The sequence below is a fragment of the Cololabis saira genome, chromosome 16 (assembly GCF_033807715.1).
Source record: "Cololabis saira isolate AMF1-May2022 chromosome 16, fColSai1.1, whole genome shotgun sequence".
NCBI lineage: Eukaryota > Metazoa > Chordata > Actinopteri > Beloniformes > Belonidae > Cololabis > Cololabis saira.
Window position 1 is genome coordinate 19,509,210 of NC_084602.1, and position 24,410 is coordinate 19,533,619.

The 24,410-nt window shown below is 39.3% G+C and overlaps 2 protein-coding genes across 2 annotated transcripts in view; one reads left to right on the forward strand and one right to left on the reverse strand.

Moving 5' to 3' along the window:
* Positions 1 to 9,238, forward strand: part of wdr25 (WD repeat domain 25) — a 28,343-nt gene extending 19,105 nt beyond the window's left edge. Inside the window, exons 3-6 of the mRNA XM_061743660.1 lie at positions 823 to 953; positions 5,670 to 5,840; positions 6,293 to 6,433; positions 8,965 to 9,238. Coding sequence (XP_061599644.1) covers positions 823 to 953; positions 5,670 to 5,840; positions 6,293 to 6,433; positions 8,965 to 9,186 — 665 coding nt within the window. The 3' untranslated portion in view covers positions 9,187 to 9,238. The remainder of the gene's footprint in view (positions 1 to 822; positions 954 to 5,669; positions 5,841 to 6,292; positions 6,434 to 8,964) is intronic.
* A 2,669-nt stretch (positions 9,239 to 11,907) lies between these two features.
* The window catches only part of LOC133462096 (brain-enriched guanylate kinase-associated protein), a 57,583-nt gene continuing 45,080 nt past the window's right edge, over positions 11,908 to 24,410 (reverse strand). Inside the window, exons 5-7 of the mRNA XM_061743228.1 lie at positions 22,383 to 22,490; positions 19,213 to 19,296; positions 11,908 to 16,217 (exon numbers count right to left, since the gene is read on the reverse strand). Of these exons, the coding sequence (XP_061599212.1) occupies positions 14,685 to 16,217; positions 19,213 to 19,296; positions 22,383 to 22,490 (1,725 nt within the window). The 3' untranslated portion in view covers positions 11,908 to 14,684. The remainder of the gene's footprint in view (positions 16,218 to 19,212; positions 19,297 to 22,382; positions 22,491 to 24,410) is intronic.

A 24,410-nucleotide genomic window follows, 5' to 3' on the forward strand; every position in this document is an offset into this window, starting at 1 on the left:
AAAACTATTCCTGAGGATTCATTTATTAATTTTATCAATGGATAAAATATTCCCAGTCAGTTCAAAATGATGTTGAACCACCCAGGTGTTTCAGAGTGTGAGAAGTGAGTTTGTCTTTCTGATGGAAATAGGACAAGGACCCACCCAAGTTCTTGCTTTCATTTCTTGTATTCTTTGATTCTTCTTTTCAAGTTACTTCTTTTCGAGTTTCAATCAAGTTACAGACCCTGTCAGGGCCTAGAGGCATCACTGTTGCTTTAAATATGTACATCACAATATAAAAACAGTGTTTTATATTTCACACCTGAAAAGCTTTGGTTTACAGTCTTTAATGGCAATAATGTCTGCTGGCAGGAGATCACAAAGGTGTCACATATTATGAGCAACTGTACTTCTCAGAGACCGTTACGTTAACTCACATTGTCCGGGGGTTTTATTTTTCTTAATATGTATATACAGTATGTAAAAATAAAACTAAAGGTAACCTTTAGGGGATATTAAAATGATGTTTTGGATATTTGTACCTCCTCTTCTTTCCACGAATTTGACATAAATGAATAATGGCGAAAAATGTATGGAAATTTTTTTTTAAAAACAGAGAACCATTTTTACTGACTTTAATCACAGTTTAAAAAAAACTACTTTTTATTAGCAAAAATAACTTTTAAACATTTCTTTAATTTTGCCCCAAAAACATTTCTTGGGAATAAGGAGCACAACCAGAAATGATTTCCATTATTGACAACAATGACAAATTGATAAATACACATTGCCAGTGAGAAGTGGATTCAGTTCTTTCTTGTGTGCTCTTGTTGCCTGCAGGACAGCAGGCAGTCAAAGTGGACAACCAGTTCAGGGTGATGTGCGTGGCCCTGCTCCCTGGCAGCCCTGAGGTTTTCCTGTGTGGAGGTTACAGTTCAGTGGTCAAAGCCTGGGACTCTCGGAGCAGCAAGGTCAAACTTATTACCCTCCTTTCAATACATGTGTCATTTTAATGGAGCACTGCTGTTTATATACTGTTGATAGAAGGCATTTATTTTCTAAGCTAGAATCGCTCACACTGTTCAGCTGCACACTAGTACAGACAGGTTTCCTCAGGGATCCACTCTATACTATACTGCAGGATAGCGCTACTGTACGTGCACATGAACAGGTTACATCACTAATTGTTCAAAGCAAATTTTAATTCAATTCAGGACACACGAATAGTTCCCGTGAAGCTGCAACCTAATATTCCCATTAAGCTTAATGGACTGTTTTGTATGATAATCCTGGTCTCTTCTTCAGAATCTGAATGCTTGCATGTCATTTCTCCCCTCTGTGAGCTGAGTCGCCCCCCCCGCAGGGTTCGGGATTTAATACGGTGGAGGTTCTTCTGCCTGTTAAGTGTCCATATGAGATGCAGACCGAGTGTGGAGCAGTCTTCAGAAAATAGGTTGTCAGAGCAGAGTTTCATAGGCTGGCTGTGAGTGGAAAGCCTCAGCTTCTTTGCTCTGGGTAAAACTAGCACAGCAGATAGACGGGACCAGGATCAGCTCACCCACTCAAACATTCAACCACGTCAGGTGGACTCAGCAGGCTGAGTAGGAATGAAGAGATCCCTCTGATGTTATGTTAAAGCTCTCTGACAGGAGGAACAGTTAAAAGTCATAGAAGAAGAGCACACTCGATGCGGCAGGTAGGGGTGTAAGGTTAAATTGCCCTGTACAGAGCAGCTACTCGCTGTCTGCTCTGTCTCTGATCTGACTCCATCTGAGCAAACACTGATCAGACTTCAAACGTAGCGCCACCCATTTCTTATATACTCTTATATAATATTACAGGTGATAACCCTGTAATGCCATATATACTGTATCGTATTTGATACATGGATTTTGAAGACTTTACAACCCCCATAATCAAAACAGAAAAAGAGAAATAAAACCAGTTAGATTAAAAAGTATTCAAAATGATATGTAAAATTATTATTTAGAGACGTTTATAGACAAAATTGGGAGTGTTTTTAATTTCAATATATAACAAACACTTTAAATAATAAAAGTTAGGATTTTCTGTGTATTATGTATTATATGTCAGGCATCAAAGGGTTAAAGTGACCATAAATACGAAAAAAAATATTATTTTTTTGGTTGAGAGCATTTATTTGATTGTTCAAACTACAACCCGATGGCTTTGTTTGGGATTTTCTGGGTCTGAAAGATGTTATTCAGTGAACGGCTCACATTTGTGGGATCCTGTGACATCATAAACTCTGATCCAAGAAGAATTATGCTGTGTTCCACTTACCTCAGAAGTCGGGAAGTGAAACAGGGAAGGATGCCTCTCTTGAGTTGACCATGAATCTTTCCAAGCGTCAAACGAGGCATCCGATCTGTGTCGAAGCAACGGCAGTCAGAATGGTCATGTTGCATTTTTCTCCTGGTTCCGACTCCGCATTCACACATACCTCTGTACAGTGGAGGCAGCCACTGCTGCACGAAAGGCCATCATTAACATTTGTGCTCTCTTTTTTCTCAGTCTCCCTCTTTCCTTCATCAGAATGGGCACAATTTTGTTGGTTCCGACTGTGCAAGGACTTCCATATTTCCTGTAAACACCATGCACTCTGTGACGTTGTGTTTTCCTCTGCTCCACTCCAGGGCGGCGTATCGTTCACCCTTCACTGTGATGAAGGTTGCATTAAAGTGACAATGTGAACGACCATGAAGAGAAATCGGATTTAGTTAAAAAATGTTTTTTGAGCATTAAGACCCACAGTATTAACGTAGCTTTGATCCTGAACTCAGAGCAGGTGAGTTTCTTCTGACTGTCCGAGATTAAATTCAGTCCACATCGGGTGTCTCAGTAGCCATTTCCAACTTGAAACTTGGAAATTCCCACTTCGGAGTACAAATGGAATGCACTGTTATCCAGCTCTCCTACGCTTTATCCTACCCATCTTAACATTATGCTGGATTTGCTGTACCTCAGAACTTGTTAACGCTGTAATCATCTTGACATTTCAGTCAGCAGTCGCATCATCAATAAACAAGGGTGATCCTGCTCTACTGGAAGCTGTACATGCTCATTACCCTTCATGATGTGTTATGTTTTAGATCATCAGCTGTTCCTTTCCTTCCTCATGCTTTTCTCTTCCCATCATTGTGAGCGTAGACTGACACCCCTACTATCCCTAGAATATTCTTGACTGGTGTTGATGTTGTGAGGGGGGTTTTCTGCACCGAGGAAAGCATTCTGTGATTATCCATTTTAGTTGTCTTCCATGGTCCTCTGGGGCTTTTAATGTTGTTGGGCTCATCAGTGCCTTTTCTCTTTTTAAGAACGCACCAGTCTGCTGATTTGGGGATTTGGGACAACACCTAAGGGTTTTTATCTCTCTCGTAGATTTAGTTATAGTTACATCAGATTTTACTTGGACTTCCTTTCCTTGTACTTGGACATATTGGTAGCTGCCAACAAACACCTGCTAAATACCAAATACTTCTGGACCTGATTGTCTTTTTGGTATTTTTACCAAAGTTTGCCACTAACATTTCATTATGATCCCAGCAAATGATGCCCCGTTTTAAATGGATGTTATAACATATCTGCTTTTGGAATTGAACATTGAAATGATGCACATACTGGTGAACTATGAACCTTTTTATTTTGATTTTCTGCTGCTCTTTCATTTCAGCTGAAGCGATAGACTAATTGAAACTAGTTTACTACTTATTGGTTAAGCAAGAATTATTTTCTTAATTAATCTGTGTTTTCTGTAATTTCACGTCTGGAGAAGTAACAAATGTCTTGTAATTTCACTTTTCATGAAGAAACATTTGTTCTTATTGGTTCTTTTTCATGGTGTCAGTGCAAACCAACTACTAAAGGAAGTGAAGTCCGACAAAAAAGGAACACAAGCGAGATAATCTGTTTTTCTTTTAATTTCTAGTAGTCTCATAGTTTAGTCACTCATCTGATCTATAAAAAAGTTATAATATTTTCAGCTGGCATTACTCTAGATTAATTCAATGTGGGATATGACATAAAATCTGGTGGCAGGCTTTTGTGTACTCCAAGTTATGACTCCAAATGGAAGACGATGGAAATTTCACAGCTGAGTATTCCAATACAAACAATTTTAGGAAATAAAAATCAGGCTGAAAGAAATTATTTCAAGCTGAACCAATGGACTTTGTTCACTGTTCAACTGTGGTTCAAGGTATTACGAAAATTACGATTGGAGAAACAGGCAGGGGTTTTGAGTTGGGTGGCATATGACCCAGGATTTGAGCCTGCTAGGTTGGATGGGAGATTTAAAGAATGGGCTAGAAGAGGTATCATGTCTTTCTGTTCTGTCACCTCGAATGGTCAACTCAAGAGCTATCAAGAAATTTCAGAAACATTTGGACTTGAAAAGCAGGATTTCTATAGATACCTGCAAGCTAGGGATTATTTCAATAAGGAAATACAAAGCAAAACGACAAATGAACATAACTTGATTACTCTATTCTCTAATACATACATAATAAAAATAAATAAATAAAAAAATGGTGTTGAGATTATATGGAAGTATACAAATGGCAAAAAAAACACTACAATATATATCAAACAAAAATGGGAGAAAGAGTCAGGTGCACAAATATCAGAGGAAGACTGGACGGAGATATGTGAGACACAGGCAACCACTGCAAACTCAAGAGCCCTGAGAGAGTTTGTCTGGAAGAATATTGTGAGATACTTCATCACCCCCAGAATAACAGCACTACAAACACACACTCAGAGCCGGGGATTTTGTTGGAGGCAATGCGGAACCTCTATGGCAAAACCATTACCATATTTTCTGGGCTTGCCCAAAGATACAGCCATATTGGCAGGAGGTGGCAATCTGAAATGTTGGGAGTGGAGTTAGATTGCTCATTCATCACACTATATTTAGGAAAGATGCCAGAAACTGTTCCTCTTAAAGATAAATATTTGCTGAAGATACTTCTGGCAAGCAGCAGGAAAGCTATAACTCGTAGTTGGTTGCAGTCTGACCCTCCAACAAAAGATCAGTGGCTGAAGATTGTAGAAGGTGTTTATTGTATGGAGAGACTCACTTTTGTATTGAAACTTGAACTGCAGAAATGTGACAGGTACTGGGAAAAATGGATTACGTATGCACACAAAGATATGACACGGTAGCACGATGTATGGAAGAAATTCTATTGCCTTGACTTTTAACACCCATGATGCCCTCAGGTTCTTTGTTGCCTAAATAAAAAAAGAGTATTAAAAAAATAATAATCTGGTGGCAGGCTAAAGATCTTCATGTTATCAGCGACCCTGACATTTACAAAGCACACCTGATTACTGCTGCCATGTTGCATTGAAGTTTATTCCCTCAAAACAAGATGTTCATAACATCACGCATGTGTATTTTTATTTAATTAAATGAAGCTATAAAGTGTTGCGTGTGGGATGCTGCTTAAAATAACATCCCACATGTTGTGCAGGGTTGAATGCAATGTCCTCATCTGACAATAAGTTCTTACAGTCAAGGACACTGCGTAGTGGACATCTTGTCATTCCGCCTTAAGGATAAAGGCCCAGATGTTTCCCTCCTTCATTTTAATCTCCTCTGAACTGAGTGCTTCTGAACTGTGACCTTTCTTTTTTCTTTTTAAATAAGCTTTGTGTGTCTCTAGGTGGTGAAAGTGTACAAAGCGGGAATCCAGCAGACCTTGGACATTCTGTTTCTTAAAGGAGGGGAGGAATTCATCACAAGCTCCGACTCCGTGAGCAGAGACTCTGCAGACCGCACTCTCATTGCCTGGGACTTCCAGACGACAGCCAAGGTCTCCAACCAGATCTACCATGTAAGAAATCCATGTGCCAAAAACGTTTTTGAAATAAAATAGTCCTAAATACTTAATCAGCCTCACTAGCATTTCAAATCAAAACGATCAGCTGAAAGGTTCAAAACATATTTAAAATTTTGACAATGAGATTAGTTTTCCTATTTAAAACACATTCTTGATAATACGTATGTGTGTGGCATGTAAAACTGCCATTCTTTGACAGTGACAAAGTACTGGAGAAAGTTTATGCTCTACCGAGTGCCAGCTATTAAAAAAGGGATTTTATTCGTCTTTATTCTGATTCAGGATTGAGAAAACTCTTATATTTGAGCTACGCTACTGCAAAGAACATTTTTGCACCAGGGAATTCTTTAAACACAGCTAAATATGATCAACAGAGGTACAAAATGAGAACAAATACTTTTATAATGTTCTTTCTCATTGTTACCCTCCACTGATTTGACCTCCAGGAGCGTTACACGTGCCCCAGCCTGGCTCTGCACCCGCTGGAGGAGTCCTTTGTTGTCCAGAGCAATGGAAACTATCTGGCACTGTTTTCCTCCCAAAGGCCCTACAGAATGAACAAGAGGCGGCGATTCGAAGGGCATAAGGTCGGTGGCAACTGTGTTCTTGGGGTGTTGACGAGGGGATGTGTACGGCAAATCTATACAGACAGTATAGTAAAAATGGTAAAAAATACCATGCAGTTCTACTACAAACCGTATTTGGTTGAAGTTGGGAAATTGTGTAAAATGTAAATAAAAACAAAATACAGCGATTTGAAAATCCTTCTCAACCTATTCAATTGAATACACTACAAAGACAACATATTTAATGTTCAAACTGATAAACTAAATAGTTTTTTGCCAAATAATAATTAATATGTTAATAATAATTAACTTAGAATTTCATGGCTGCAACACGTCCAGTAGAAGTTGGGAAAGGTGGCAAAAAATACTGAGAAAGCTGAGAAAAAATTCATCAAACACCTATTTGGAACATCCCACGTGTGATCAGGTGGGTTCCATGATTGGGTATAAAAGGATCCTCCCCAAACATGCTCAGTCATTCACAAGCAAGGATGGGGTGAGGGTCACCACTTTGTCCACAACTGCATGAGAAAATAGTTGAACAGTTTAAGAACAACATTTCTCAAATCAAAATTGCAAGGAATTTAGGGGTTTCAACATCTACGGTCCATAATATCATCAAAAGGTTCAGAGAATCTGGTGAAAACACTGCACGTAAACGCCACGGCCGGAAACCAAGACTGAATGACCGTGACCTTCGATCCCTCAGACGGCACTGCCTTAAAAACCAACATGAGTGTGTAAAGGATATCAACAAATGGGCTCAGGAAAACTTCAGAAAACCACTGTCAGTAAATACAGCCGTTTATGAACAACATCCAGAAACGCCGCCGGGTTATCTGGGCCCGAGCTCATGTAAAATGGACTGATGCACAATGGAAAAGTGTTTTGTGGTCTGATGAGTCCACTTTTCAAATTGTTTTTGGAAACACTGGACGTCGTGTCCTCCGGACCAAAGAGGAAGCGGAACCATCCGGACTGTTATCAACGCAAAGTTCAAAAGCAGCATCTGTGATGGTATGGGGGTGCATTAGTTCTCATGGCATGGGTGACTTACATTTCTGTGAAGGAACATAAATGCTGAAAAGTACATACAGATTTTGGAGCAACATATGCTGCCATCCAAGCCACGTCTTTTTCATGGACGCCGCTGCTTACTTCAGCAAGACAATGCCAAGCCACATTCTGCACGTGTTACAACAGCGTGGCTTGGAAGTAAAAGAGTCCAGGTTCTCCCCTGGCCCGGTTGCAGTCCAGACCTGTCTCCCATTGAAAATGTGTGGCGCATTATGAAGCGTAAACTACGACAGAGAAGACCCCGGACTGTTGAACAACTGAAGCGGTTCATCAAGCAAGAATGGGAAAGAATTCCACATGAGAAGCTAAGAGAATTAGTCTCCTCTCTTCCAAAATGTTTTAGTGTTATTAAAAGGAAAGGTGATGTAACGAAGTGGTAAACATGCCCTTTCTCAACTTCTACTGCACGTGTTGCAGCCATGAAATTCTAAGTTAATTATTATTTGAAAAATAAAATCAAGTTTATGAGTTTGAGCATTAAATATGTTGTCTTTGTAGTGTATTCAATTGAATATTGGTTGAAAAGGATTGTCAAATCATTGTATTTTGTTTTTATTTACATTTTACCCAATTTCCCAACTTTCCCAACTTTCCCAACCGAATCTGGTTCGTAGTTAAATTCTACTGTATGAAATCCAGCGTGCTTCTCTAGCCTTTCAGACCCACAAATGTGTGAGTGGAAGAAGATTTGTCACATAGCAACACAAACAAGGAAGGGCCACTGAGAGGGTTGGGTTGCAAATGCCAATTTTTTATTTCAAATATAATAATAATATAGATTTGGATGGACACGATGATACTTCAAAGTGGAATTTAATGAAGTAGCTTATTACAAATATACTTATATCAATTGCCACATAATATACTGAAAGTACAAAAATAAGCAATATAATTTTGAATGCAAGGTAAAATGACTCAGTCTCACAGTCTGGACCTGAATCCTGCAGCATCTCTGGAATACCTGAAATGTCTCGTACTGACAGTCTGTATCCAACCCTGACGGTGCGTGTGTGTTTCTGCCAAGAGGAACTGGAGAATGAGCCAAATTCTCTTCATGATTCCCAGTGAGACTCGCAAATGCTATTCGTGCCAAACGTTATTCACCTGTGTAATAAGTGAAGGGTTGTGAATGGGCGCTCTCAGACCCTTTATATTTTGTAAATGTACAAATTACTTCAAACATTTTTTTGTTATTGCAGAATATTCTGTGTAAATCGATTTCAGTGAAAACTTTCCAAGAGTAATGTGCTGGCTCAAGGAAAAGGTTCAAAACCCCGAGTATGAACTGGAACTTGGCCTTTGCCCTGGTGCCTTGTCCCACAGCAAAGGGTCACTATGCTCTATTTTCCCTCCTTTTCTTTCAAATTAACACCATCCATTTTATTCTTAAATTATAGCTCATCAATTTGCTGTTTTCACAAACCTGCTGGTGTCCCAGCATTGATGGTAATATACAGTAAATGTTTTTGCTTTAGGTGGAGGGATATGCTGTTCAGTGTGACTTTTCAGTGGATGGATCTATCTTGGCCTCGGGGAGCTCCACCGGCCACGCTCACTTCTACGACTACCACAACGCTCGTACACTGCACACTCTGCAAGCCCACAGCCAGCCCTGCGTGTCTGTTGCTCAGCATCCCGTCCTGCCTGCCACTGCAGCCACCTGCGACTGGGCTGGGGAGATCAAGATATGGCACTGACATCCCAGTAAGGAGAACTGGATACGCAATCCCCTCTAAAGATATGACATTGCCACTCTTTCGGAATGCAAATAAAGCTGATTTTATTTTGTAGAGAAAAATAATAGACAAAAATATTTTCTTTGATAGCTGAAGATTTTTGGCTTAGTAAAACTTGATATTATTATTACCATTTGTAATAATAATAATTAATACAGATTTGTTCAGTCACAAAGAAAAATAACTATAGAACCCCTTTTTCAAATTTTATTTCTAAAATAAAACCTTGATATGTCTATAGAAGTGCATGCATTTGTTGGTACCTTTCCACAAAAAAGAACTTCACGACTTTCCATGAAATTACTTAAAATTGACAAGTTTATAAGGGAAGCTACAATGCAGTGTTATGCTGGGAAAACCTGTATCCTGGCAGAATGTTATTTTTACACTTACAAACCAACTAGGTATTTTTGCAGGCCAGTCACACTTGCACCATAGCAACATCATCACTTTGCAGTATACACGTAGCTGCCTCCTCCAGCTGGTCCGAAGTGGGCCCTTAACAGTTTTTTGGAGGAGTTCTGAAATAACACAATGAAACCCCTGAGGTGTGCATTAATGAGACCTGATGACATCTTTAGAAAGTAATCCCAATTCACAGAGACCCCTTCCCACACCTCACAAGACCCAAAGCCCCTACAGCTAAAACTTCAGTACCAGATGTTAAATGACACCAACAGATGTTCTTCATCCAGACCCGACTGCTCTGAGCTCTTTTGGGAATCCAAGGAGGACCTGCATGAATATGAAGCTATACACACATGAAAATGGTTGACTTAATTTTTAAAGATGTTGTCACAGGAACATGAAGCTGGTAGGAGATTATATGTTTATGTCGAATTGCCTTTCCGAGTTCCTCAGACAACTTTTTCTTTAGCTTATTCTGTTGCATGTTCTGTTGGTAAAAAAAACACAATAAATTAGGTTGAATGACTGATTAAAAAGAGGAAGGACTGAATACATCTGTGATACTGAATACAGGTAAACAAAGGTTAAAAATAGGACTCATGTAATGATTTATTATAACTTTTAGTGATAACAACAAATATGTCCAAGCTATTGCATAATGTCCCTGTGAAATAACATAAATGAGTGAATACATTTGTTCCTTTCTGTACATACTAAAGTCTCTCAGACCTGAGATACCTTAACCTGTACCTATATCTGTGTACCGTATGTATGAGGAGTGAAGCATTGTTTCAGTGAGCTTTAAAGGTACCAGAAAATGTGTCCACATCTATAAAAATATAAAAAAGGGGACTGAACATGTTATTGCATTTTTCCAGAGGATTGTACATTTAAATAGTAGCAGGTCAGCCCAGAAAATCTGGTGGAAGATATTATTAAAATGAAAACTCATTCGGAGTTTATCTGGAGTAATCTCAATGTGCTGATAAGAACATGGAGTCAGCAAATGTACTGTCTACTTATGCTTTTGTGAAGCATTTTTTTCTACTTTCTATCTTGCAAAACAATGTTTATTAAAAACCCCACATTTTCAGCTGCCACATATTCTATTTTGTAACTGAGACTGCAAGCTTGTTATTCAGATTTGACTCACATTTTAAGATCCCATCATCTTGCTGGATGAGATGAAAACAGATGAAGTTAAACTGCACGAGATCAAATTGTTCAAAGAATCAAATTTTCTCCAAATTTTTATCTAAATGAAGCAGTCATTACTGTCAAAACAGTTTCTTCCTTCCACACTATGCATACTCATCACTTTCGGATTGTTTTTTGTTCTCTCTGGCTCTGACATCACATATCCTTTTAATGCTGGCAGCTTCTGGCATCAGAGAGAGCAGGGCAGTAGAGCAGTGATGCAGATACAGATGAGTGGAAGTGTGAACTTCACAGGTATCCAAAAGAAATTACTTTAAAGTACTGTATTAACTATGTTTTGAATTTGTTTGTATGCAGAAAACCAATCCTAAAAATAAATTTGCCTTTTATTCCAATCCATTGGTTTTTGCACTTATCAAAGATCTGCAGCAGTTCAGAGAAGTAAATGATAATCTCCACATGGACGCCGGTGAATGTGCTGCTCTTTGTAGTCGTCCTCATCCATTCTTTGCTGTCGTGCAAGTAAAGTAAAAAGGATCAAACCCATCATTGGATATCAAAACTTTATAAGAAAAATAAGTACCAATGTAACCCAGCAACAGACCTTTTAAGCCCTTATAAGATTCTCTGTTTGTTGCCAGATTTCAAAGAATTTTTCTTTTTAAATCAATAAAAGTCAATAACAACCTAGCCTAAAAGGAAGAAAAGTGTTTAGTGGCAAAATATAACCATAAAAAGAGGACGTAGAAATCCTTAATAACTCAAAGTCAGTAAACTTTGCCAATTTATGGGAAAACAATATTACTTTCTCATGGGTTGAACCTACATCTTCACACACCTGTGTGAATTTAAAGGTTCTACCTGTTTGTTATTCGTTTCTACGTAACTGACAGAATCCTGGTCTGCACTGATTGATCAGCTCTGATAGACCGATTAGGAGCAGTCATAACATTTCTGCAAAAATTTGGTCAGTCAAATTAGTTGCAAAATCAATGTACCCCAGTGTAGGATGAGTTGCCCGTCATCATATTGGAATATAGGTGACGTTCAAAGCAAAACGACCAAATTAAAGACAATAATAATCTCAGAGGTCTGCAATGTATTTCCCAACACCCATCTTTATTAAGTAAATAGACATACAACAAAAATATATAACCATGCATCAGACAGACAAACATGTTGACATTTAGACAGTTGGCCTGTTTGGTCCTGGGGCGGGGCTGGAGGTAGGACGTAACAGAACCACTTCAGACTGCTCATTCAAAATCGAAACATTCAATGAATATAACCAAATTTAGATAAAATGAAAATAAACATAGTAGCAGAAGTACTGTTAATGGAGGATCTTTTCTTTCATATTTATTATCCACAGCAAGAATATCAATCCCTTCGTCCAGTCGTTAACTTTAATTCCAAACCTTTTTCACTCTGTTGAAATAAAATACATCATACTAAGACACAAAAATATGATTGGAGGTGTTTTTGTGGGTTGTGTTGCATGGTCTTTTACTGTTATGAAAATGAGTGGGTATTAAAAAAAAAGTTTAAAGTCTTTAAATCAGCATTAACTCAGTCCTCATATGAAATGGAAGAGATAGAGGCATGGCGGCCTAAAATAAAATGAAATAAAACTAATCTGCCCTTCACAAATTGAGAGAAAAGATGAGTTCCTGTTAAAAATTTTTTACCTGTCGCCATTCCTCAGATTTATTATTCTGCACAGGCGGAACCAAAGTCTGGCTGAACAGATGTTGCAACATTGCCATTTCACAGATGGTCACATGATTGCTGAGTAGCAGGACAACCTTTGCAGCGCTTACCTAACATAAGACATGGTCTCATTATGATTTTCAGTCATCAAAAGGACAGCATGCCTAATTAATTTTATGCATATAAACATACAGACTTTGTTTTCACAGTGTTTTCTTTTAAGTAGTCTAACTGAGCATGCTTAAAGCTTCAGGTTGATATTTTAGTCTTCAATCAGCTGTTTTGTACTACCTAGTCAACTCACTGCCCTGTCCACTTTTTTTTAAATAGTTTCCAAACTACCAGTTTGCTCTGAGAAATCTTTAATTTATCTCACTAATGTTAAGGAAACCAACACTTTTTTGCCTCGACTTGTTCATTCAGCTGAAACTGCATTGAAACGTTTTCATTGAGAAATTTGGCTGCATTGTTTGATTTCTCTAAAGAAGTCAGGATAGTCTTTCACTGAAACAAACCTACAGAAAAATGTCCAAGGAACATACCATGTAATATGTTTGTCTGACAGCAAGAATATACACAGTACTAATAGTGTTTACATACAGTAACAATACTTTCACTATACAGTATGTACACAGTTAGATGCTGTAAAGGAGACCATTCTGTCCATTGAACAGGATTAAGGCAACTTCACAAGTGTCCTGGTTTAACAGTACTGTAAATACTGTGCAGTAAAACTGCCCATTTCATGATGTCATCTTAATACAAAAATATGAAAAAATCCATCTTTTAAGATTTTCAAAATCTTCAGTTCTTATCTAAGTCCTTATACTGTTACTTTTTGAATCTGTATCTGCGTAACCACTGCTCTGAATTAGCCTGGCCAACCATTTTATTTATTTTCTTATTTGATGCAATAAATTAGTCGGGTTTCTTAGGATATAACTTAGATTTACAAGGGGCAAATCCAGAGAACCAGACTTCTGGGTACCAACGGACTCAGAAGAAAATGCCTTCGGACACCATTGTATGGGCACATAACCAATTAGAGGAACGAGTCATGTGATGTAGGTCGAGCTACGACAGAAAGGAACACTGGTGAATGACTGTTGTCGGTTTTATAGTGAAATCTGTTGATCCAAGGTGATACTACACTGCAGCCACCTTGGTTCTTTTGAATACTGGCTCATGGATGCTTCTGTATGACTCATTGCATAAAACCTGCCTCCACCCCATCGCAGGTGGAAATGGCTGTGAAAGGGAAGAATACCAGACTCATTTCATGACAAAGAATGTCCATGAACTGAGTGGTTATGGCTGGCCAGGCTAGCTCTGAATGTGTTTAATTTGTAAATTTGATGTAGCTATAATTTTTTAAATCTTATCACGGATTTCAAAATAAAGCTTATGCAACCGTATCAGTTTCTTAAACTCTTTAGGTTTCTTTTTAAGTGTGGAACCTAACTTGAAAAAGTCTATCTGGCTATTTGGATAGACATATTGAATGTCATAAAACTATACATATGCACTATATTCTTTTTATTGTTTAGCCAGTTTGGAAAATGTTGGATTTTAGTAAATGGAGCTTACAGATATTGTCCATTTGATTTAAGAAAAAAATCTAGCTGGAAATGTGTTTTCCCATTTTACCTATATGCATTATATAACATGCATTTTGCTAAAGCAAAAACAGGAAATGAATAAATCTTTCTAACAGATTGCAATCAGCACAGTTACCACGCATAATGGATCATTTCTACCAAACACGAGTAATTAAGTCACCCCATTACTCACACTTTTGTCCGTTATTAATACTGCTTGTTTTAAAGCACAAATTAATGGTCTTTTGCTGTTTTGTTTTTTTCTTGTATTGCTGGGCACCAAAATAAAGCAAATAGCAGAGTCTCCTTATGCGGGGTCTATGGTTCCATCCTGTCAGTCCTGATTATAAACCTTAATTACTCAAACGAAAAACCTAGCTGGTATCAGGTAGCTACACTGAATCAAGACAAACAATAGAAAAATGTTCCAGACTGCATGAAACGTGCCTTGGCTAAGAGAGAGAAAACAACATCTTTACACTCCATCACAAGTATGTGTTTACCAAAGGGAGACATACAGTGCAGTACAGTACAGTAAGTTAGGAATCTTTATCATGCATAAAATTAAAAGCTTTCTTCCTCCACTCAGTTCAGGAGTGTACCATATAGCTGTGCCTTGGTCAAGCTGTCCTTCCTCATCAATCCCGTGCTGCCAAATTTTTGGTATCTTGGAGAGGTCTTCTTGGGGAGTGCAGGGCCGACACTGAGAGCGGAGCTGGAGCTCGGGCGAGGCCGCACGCTTGGTCTGGGGGCGGGGTAGTGCTGAAGACTTGAGGCTTCAAGTGAGCTTTGGTGTAAGGACTCAGCCGAGCTGTCTGCACTCAGGTTCACGTAGTCCTTCTTGGCGCTGCTTGCTGCTGTCGCTCCCCCGCTGCTCTCCTTGTCTTTAGAGCTCCCTGAGAGGAACAGACTGCACTCAGAGTCTTGACTGTCCTCCTTGGCTCGATACAACACGGATGCTTTCTCCTGCTTACGATGCTCCTTGGGTTTGGGGCTGTGGCTGGGTGAAGAGGAGCTCATAGAAAAACAGTGGTCCATCACACGGCTGTGGAAGACATCATCTCCGTCTTGGAAGCTGCTGTAGAGAGATTCTTTGACTTTACTGGAGGGGCCCATTGCAAAGTGACGTTCAGAGAAACTGTATGGAGATATTCGCCCTGCAGCGTTGCGATAGGAAGATGAGAATGTGTTGATGTCTTCCACACTGAGCTGCCTCCAGCGACTGTTCAGGTCGTCCTCTGGAACCTCCACATCAGCCCTGTTGTCCAAAGCTCCTCCACGAGCCTGACCCAGTCCAGATGTGAGTCCCATGCTGTGGGAGGAGGCCAGGCGAGGGGTGCTGGAGTGGTATGGCTCGCTGAAACACGACGCTGTCCTTGTGTATGCTGGTGACGTGCCCTTCTGCGGGCTTCTGGGAGCAACCATGTGCTGGATGCTTCGGGACTTAGAGAAGCTTGGGCTGTCTTTGTCATAAGAGAACATGCTTTTGCGCTCATAGTCTCCACTGCCACCATCTCTCCAGTCCATATAGAGACCTTGGTGAGAAGATGATAAGGTACTGCTGGCAGTGCGCCCACATCCGCCACTGTTTCCCCCTTTCTCATCCGATGCGAGGCTGAAACTGGAGTAACTGGAGGCAGGAAGACTTCCAGTACCGAACTCGTCATGGTGGTGGAAGGACGATTGGGGCTCATGGTGGGAGAAACTTCCAGACTGGAAAGGATCTTCGTCTGGGTTACTGTCTACGGAGTTCTGGGTGTGGAGCAGCCCAGTGTCATGGAGATCCACGCTCTGCCTGCGCTCTGTGTCTTGCCATCGTTCGGGACAATACAGAGCTGTGTCACTGCAGTACAGGTCAGCCGTCTTGTACGAAAGGCGCCGGTTCAGGTGATCAGTGCTTCCTGTTCCAGTCAGGAAGTCTCCATGCCGGGGCTGAGGGCTGGGTGAACGTGTTACCGGACAACTATTCCCTGGTTCAGGCTTTTCCAGAACTTTGGCAATGATGGTTGTGGGTACTGCATCAGAGTAATTGGGTTGACACATTGCCATGGCTGCTCCTCGGTTGCGATTTTGTTTCTCGATGTGGGAACTGATGCGTTCCTGGAAATCCAGTGGCAGCTAAGAAAAAGGAATATAAAACATACAGAGAGAAAAGATAGTTGATGAAAAGGGAACCTTGAAACCAAGATTTATAAAGATGTTTTCATAAATTAATTAAGTGCTGAGTTGGTCACCAGAATTAATCAGCAAATTTCTTTTAAATATCAAACTTTCTCAACATCCTTCACTTCCACTGAAATAAAGTATTTGTATCTGTACCAAGGTATTATTTTTAAATGTGGTTTGATTCATTTGTTTTTTTTCTCAGCAAAGCTCACATTGCTCTTTTGCATATTTCTTTGATATACATTTCTTCTTTTAAAATGCTCTGTCCAGCTCTCGTGTCTCTGCCTTTCTTGAATTATTTTCTTTTTTAATGACCTGTCTCTCAGACAGAAGGTAATATAAATAACTCTTCTTTAAGAAAAAGAAATCCTGTCAATTACAGTCCGGTTGTTTATGCTTATTAAAGGTGGTCAAACTGTCTCTGCTAGATCTTTCTTTTCTTCTTAGTTTTTATCCTTTTATCTTTTCACTCTTGCTCTGCTGCCTTCTCAACCAAAAAGCCTTCAAACCCCCAATTTCACATTCCTTCTCTCTGCCTCCCTTTCTGTCTTCTCTCGTCTCTCTTTCTTCTGTCTCTCATCAAACACATTTCAGTGCCGCAGGGAACAGTTCAAATTGAAATTAAACCAGTGCTCGGGGTCTCCAGCTGGGCAAAAAAAAAAAAAAAGATGAAATACTGACTTGGCTTTGTTAAGAAATAGAAGCTCGCCTCTGCATTAAATAAGCTGCATTTATTTAGTCAAAGCTATTTTTAGCAGCTTTTGCCTCTCCCAAAGAGAATACGAATGGAAAGTAGGTGAAGATGTAAGAAGGGGAGCATAAGATCTATGGTGTAAGCTGCAAATAAGCCAGCTCAGCATTAGAAGCTGTTGGAGCCAAATTTTAATTTGCAGCCACATAGTTGTGCACTGTTACTTCATGTCATACCAAACACATGTACAGTCCTTGTTTGATTAAAATTGTGTTTAGGAACAGGTGGTTGAAAACTCTTCTGATTGTTTACTTGAAGTACTTTTCCTATACAGTAGTGAATGTTTGAAGTGGATAAAAATATTTAATCAAAGTTGTCCTAAGAAGCAAGATATTGTTCAAAAGCCTTGTGTAGCATCATTTTTTGATCCACTCAGATCTTGATTACTGTAGTTTATATAGTTTATGCTAACACTGATTATTTGATGCTCTGAAATTTTTTGAAACAGATTTTCTTTAGCTTTGCTAAAAGTAAGCATTTTAGATCAACTTTTAGTGGTCATTTGAAAAATACAACTGTTGCTAACAGACTTTGTCTGGTATTGCAAGATAGCATTCTGGTTCCTGAATGTCAATGGCACCAATTCATTTCATTGAAAAAAAATCAAAATCCTGCTTGTTTTATTTGAGAACTTAAATCTTTGGTCTAGAGAAATAAATGCAATCAAATCTTCTTGCCTAGCTTCACTCATTCATTTATTTTTTTAAACTGAACTGGGTCAATATAATAAGCACCCATAAATCCTTTGGGATAATGTGTAATTGAAGAGTTGTCTCTGAAACTTAATTGTAAAGAAAAATGAAATGTAGGCACTGATGGCTGTCTCCATGAATGGCTTTAAAAACTCCCATTGCTCACCTTCTTTTTTTATTTTATTAAAGGCAAAAAATGGATTGTAATGGATTTAACGTGAAAGAAAGGAAGGTTTAAAAAAAATGCACAAAATGAGTAACTGAAGTTATATATAGCGCTGTCAAGCTATTAAAATTTTTTTGTGATTAATTAGGATCTGCAATTAATTAATCTAATTAATCTCTTTTTTAATTGCACATAAAAAATACTGAGAAAAGCACTCAACTTGAGGTGTTTTCCTCCATTAATATGGCAGATCATATGATTGATATAAAACAACAACAAAATTGGCTTTATAAAGTAATTTATTTATTTTTTTAACAGACTTGAAAAAATGAAGTCCTAGCCATTTACATCCACTTGGCAAGAACATTCGCCATCCTCTCTGTCGCCGATGTTTTAAAACTGATGGGCATGCGCGCTCTCTCTTCCAGTCTAGTTTGGGGACGAGAGTTGCTGTGTTGATAAATTGCTAACATCTTTACTGCTAACGTTAGCGGTGGCCAGCCAATCAATGTCCACTTCAAGGTGAGACAAACCATTGTTTTCCACCCACAACTCAAGCACAAGAACCGCACAAACATAGATTTCAAAATAAAGGCAACTCGCAAACAGAAAAAAGTAAAGTTAGAGATTAAAAAATAGATTAAGCGCTTAAAAAACATAACACGCGAAATATGCCTGTAATTAATTAATCGCAATTAACGCGCTCATTTGACACTTTGAACTTTTTTTTTATTGGTCTTCCAAAGAATTGAGACTGTAACAGAGCAGATAATTACAAGGGTTTTTGTACTTATTTATATTGTTTCAGTAATATATATCTTTCCTGTTCAAATTTCAAAAATGAAGTAAGCATAAGAATATCCGCCATGCTTGTTTTTTATTTGTCTCATTAAAAGTAGCTGATAGATATCTATTATAATGGTTATTCTTTCATCTCATTGTGCATCAGGTGCTGTCTCAAGAAAGCTTTTTACTCATCCATTCATTCACTCATTCATTATGCACAACCGGGAAGCAGACAGACGGCACTTCAGACAGCAGACCTCCATCAGTGTGTCTGGAGAGGCCATGAGCAGCGTGGTTCCATCTTATTGTGGAGACCATTCAGTAAGGCTTTTAATGGCACAAATACAACCTCTCTCCATGTCAAGAGTGACGCATCAACAATTTCAAATTCATTTGTACACGAAAAAGATGCAGGTCACGTTCAATTCAAAAACATCTAGTATTTTCTCAGATAGTTTAAACCATTTAAGCTTAAGTAAGAGAAGATTATGTTTTGTTTTGTTGCAGCAGAAATTTAAAGCAAGACTGATGCAGAAGTGATGGTGTGCTCACCTCAGACAACTTGTGTGCTCTGTAGTGAGACTTGGAGCACTGCAGCAGCTGCGCTGCCAGGTTGCAGTCTTTCCTGTACAGGTCCTGGAAGAGGCACAAAGATTATTCTCACTCACTAAATATACTTTTGTTTCAGCCTGATAATTTGTGTACGTTTTTTCCAAAAGTATGGCAAAGGTGACTTTGTTTTATAAGAACTGTGAATTTGTAGGGCTTATGATTGGAGCGTATTCTCTGGAGACACTGGAGTGACTTGGACTACTGGACTTTACAGTTCATTGGGTGCTTATTTTATTTCACTAATTACTTTTAAACACCAACATTAACTACTCTGTGCAGACTCTTTTTAAATCTATCAGTGGTGTCTGAAACAGTCCATTCACCCTCCTGCACCCAGATAGCCAGGGGAGTATTATTTGGCTCTTCTTGTGTGTGTGTGTGTGTGTGTGTGTGTGTGTGTGTGTGTGTGTGTGTGTGTGTGTGTGTGTGTGTGTGTGTGTGTGTGTGTGTGTGTGTGTGTGTGTGTGTGTGTGTGTGTGTGTGTGTGTGTGTGTGTGTGTGTGTGTGTGTGTGTGTGTGTGTGTGTGCTCTCTCTCTCTGAAATTATTGCTTGTATGTTTTATTTATTTATTTATGTCTTACATTTCACAGGAGTATTGGTGGTGTGTTGGTGAAGCAGATACTTTTCTTCAGATACTTTTGCTTGTATTCTTTTTCTTTCTCTCTTCCGTTCAGTATTTCCACTAAAAAAGGTGTTTTCTTGCAGCACTTTACACCTCCTGTGACTCTGCAATACTGCAGCTCCAGTGGTGACAAAGCCTTGATTATTGCCCTTTCAATCACCCAGCCCACCCACCTAAACCAAACCTGTTAACAGTTTTGTCTGCGTTGCCCTGGGATGGACAGGTGACCTAGCCATGGTACCAGTATGTCCAGCCCCATTCTCAATGCCATCTGGGATGAGTTCCAGCATGTGTGACTTTGAACAGGATAGAGAAGGTTCAGCAAACGGGCAGATGGCTGCTCAGGTCAGGTCAACCTTCTCTGTTATTGTATCACCATTATTTCCATCACGACTGCAGTTTGGAGGCGGGACATACTCGAGAACCATGTAGCTCGTCAGCTACTAAATGACTCAGCACCTTATGCTGACATCAGAGTGCCAAAAACTTGCTTGCAGCATTCTTGGAGATTCAGCAAGCATAGTTTAGATGTTATTTCTTGTGCCTATATGATAAAGTTGTTAATGTCATTATTGACATTAACTTGGTTCTGGCGACGTAAAGGACCGAGTCGTTCAGCAGCCAATGAGCTAATTGATCTAATAGATGTGCTGGGGGTTTTAAAAACGTTTCAGAACTGCAACCAGAACAAAAAAGTGCAGCTAGAAAGATGACTGTGATCTCGGATTTTGAGTTATTGAATAAAGATTCTGGGTTTAAGTTTTCAGATTTTCAGCTTTGATAAGTGACGCCATAACAGATTACTCAAAATGTGATGCTGCATTAATGCTAATTTATGCAGGCTGTACGTCGACGTACAGCCTGCATAAATTAGCATTTATGCAGGCTGTACGTCGACTTAGCGAAATGGTGCCCGTCTGCCTTGCTGCTATTCAAAAACCCACCTCAGCGTCCACATGTAGGCTCCATGTCTGAGGATCAGGACTGGGGTAAAGTTGTTCACTCCCAAATACCTTTATATAGTTATTTCTCATAGGGAATGATGATAGTGAAGCCCAGATGCAAAAGCATATGCAATATTAACACAGTGTTAATGTAACACATGTATGCGCTGTTGCTCCAGGGTCGCTGTCCTTCATGTGTGGGATGTTTCTCCGCTTCAACACACCCGTTTCAAATGAATAGGTCACCATCCGCTTGTCACCAAGTTCTGCACAAGTCTGTTCATCGTAAATTTGGGATTGGGATTGGGACAAAAAATCTGATTACCGTATTTTCTGGACTATAAGCCGCTACTTTTTTCATAGGTTTTCAACCATGCAGCTTATACAAAGGTGCAGCTATTCTGTGGATTTTTCTTCCACCGCTCGGGGCATTCTAACCGGAATTAGAATCAAAACTAAGAAAATAAATGCAAAGAAGAATACGCTACTTCTTCTTCAGCAGATAGAAGTAGAAGCAGATTTCAAACAGATAAATAGATAAATAAATAGCGGTTATTTTCTCTTGGTTCTGTCCCGTTTTAATCAGCAAAGTTGCTGCCGTGTTAAAAGACACTGTTAGGAAAGGATCTATTTAGGTGCAAGCATGTACATCATTTACAGTTCAAAATCCTTCTGTACATGTAGTAAATATCTAATCTAACAACATAAATATCTGCGGCTGAAATATCTTTTTTTTTTTTTAAATAGAGCAGGTGCGGCTTATATGCAGGTGCAGTTTATAGTCCAGAAAATACAGTAATTTCTGATGGTGGTATAGATCTGGAGCTAGTTTTTGTATTTTTCAGTTTCTTCTTATCTCTTGTTTTTATCTGAATGTTTGTACTATAAGTAAGTACTGCTCAAAACATCCAGCCGTGCAGTCTAATATCGTTTTAAGAGCGGGATGGAATTACTTAAAAAGGGTGGTGGGTGCACATGTAGGAGAATCACTTTGCTTTCTTTTTAGTTATTTTCTTTCTCTTTTGTAATATCTTTATTTTAATACTTTGCTTTGTTTTTTCTTTGTATTTATTTGCTAACTCTATTCTTATTTTCACCTCAGATGTGCTAATATGTGCCATGAGTTAGGATGGGAGAAAATGTGTAGCCTAACCCGGAGCTCCTACACGCAGCAGGCGAGTCAAATCACTTCAAAGGAAGCGGGGCGCCACTTTGCCACGTGTCCTTGAGCTCAGGATCGTGCAGACCTGGCTCCAGCTTCTCCCCCCCTCCAGGACACCCATTGATTTCTGAGAAATCACTATAAAACACCCAATGGCTTAAAGTTAATTCCTCTATCTGCTCCGACACCTTGAAGCACAAATATCCAGGATGTTGCAGAAATACACTGGGTATGCCTGAGTAAGAGTGGTTCAATCGAGAAGGCTGCAGGAGAAGGTGTTTGAAAGCAGCTTTTTGAAGAGTTGTCACTTAAACCCTAAATCTGACTGCTCTTTTAATGCCAGCCATGGGCAACGTTACGCTGGAAATCTGATGCACTCACATTGTCCTCTCTGAGTTTGTTGATGGTGATCTTTGCCTCCATGAGGTGATTGTTGAGAACGATGATTTCCCGGCTGAGGGCTCTCTTTTCGTCTTCGTGGTGCTGGGACTGCAGTGTTAGAGAAAAATCAATGAGGTGAAAAAGTGACGTGATGATGATTTGCAGGAGGTGGTAAAATTAGGATGGGAGTTTAAGGGTTAAATGAAAGAGCTGAGATAACGAGAGTGTTGGACGAAAAACACAAGAAAAGTACGTTGATAACAGAGGGCCAGAAAAATGAAAGGAAGACAGCCTTAAGTCACTATCAGTCTGAAGCTGGGGCTGGCAGGAGGTCTTAATTAAAAGAAAATTACACTTGCCAGAACTCGTATCAATTACTATATAAGTACGAGAAAGAGACATAGAGGGAGGAGAAAGAAGGGAGAAAAATGAAGGGGGGAGACTGGGGAAGACAAATGAAACACTCATTCCATTTTCAGTGATTACTGTCAAATAAATGCCAAATGACTCTGCTGGAGTGACTTTTGAGCCCCACTAACAATGGATTTTAATTATGGTGATGTCTGCTAGTTTGCTGGTCTATCTCCATCTGCCCACATTCATTTCACCAGCTATTTGCAGTGACTATTGCTCCAGATAATTAGGGTGCAAATTATTTTGTCAACTTGACTCGTCTCAAATGTCACCAGAATGCAACTTTTACTTCAACACCTTAAACATACAAACGAAAGATACTTCTGTGACATTTTACATCCATTCATGCTCTCAAGATCCGAAGAAACTCCAACGTAAAGACACATGGCCTCAATCACTTCACCTAAACTGATTTTTAAAGTGGTTTCAAACAGAGGTTTACATTCAGGGGTATTAGATCATTCTATCTCATGATTTAAAGGTAGAGTCAGGGATTCTGTGTTATTATACTGTTTAAAACACACACACACACAACAGGGGGCTGTTTCACAAAAGTAGGATTAAGAAATCCAGGATAAGCGATAAATCCTCACAGCACGATCAGTTCATCCTGGATTCACCCGTTCGTCAAAAGCCAAACCCGGCTCAGCAGGTGTGGGACAGTGTTTCCTTTCTTTAGTATGTGTCTCATTTCTTCATGAGCTTCCATCAAAAGATGTTGCTCATTTGGTGAGAAGTAGGGCGCACGCAGTTTATCTGTTGTAGAATCAGTGAATCTGTGATTGATCCAACAGTCTTTTGAAGAAATCTGTGGACGTGCATTTACCTGGATTACTTGCACCTTGCTTGACAAAGCCTGTTATAAAGGAGCGTCAAAGGGCATGGCAAACATCGCGGATCGCCTGAATGTGTAAATAGTCTGAAATACACATTTTCTAACCACTGCTCTTAACTGAAAATGTTATAGTCATGTAAGCGCCATGTATAGCTTATAGTTTAACTCTTTTATTGGATAATATGCCTTGTTGTTTACAGAGAAGGAATATATTTCAGTTTAAGTTTTGAGAGTTATTATTTTATACTTTAGTGATTAATACCTAAATGTCACTACTGATATTTGTTTTGCCTTAACGGTTTCTGTAGTTTGGGCCAGTGGGGCTTCCGTAGCAGGAGGAAGTGCGGGGCTGTGTTTTTTGTGAGTTGATTGAATAAACGAGTGACGGTGGAGCAACACAGTGTTTTACCGTTCTGTTGACGGTTCTGTTGCCGTATTCAACGCGTAAACAATCTCCTGTCGTCATTACCATTCATGAAGTGAGTAAAAAGTGTAGCAAAAGAAGAAAATGTCTAAAGTCTAAAGATAGTCACTACAGTCATATCATTCAAGGATTTCCCTGACATTTGCTCAAATTAAAAACTTAACTTATAAATGAATGGTGGAAGTCCATAAGATAATGTGAATTTGACAGCAGATTAATTTGTGTTACTTTTTACAGTGGTATGTTACTTTGTGTCTTGGACAGCTCAGTGGGTTGAGCAGGCGCTGCTCACAGAGGCTGTTCTGCTTGTGCAGGCATGGGAATTTGACTCCCATGCCTGTCGCTTTTTCCTGCG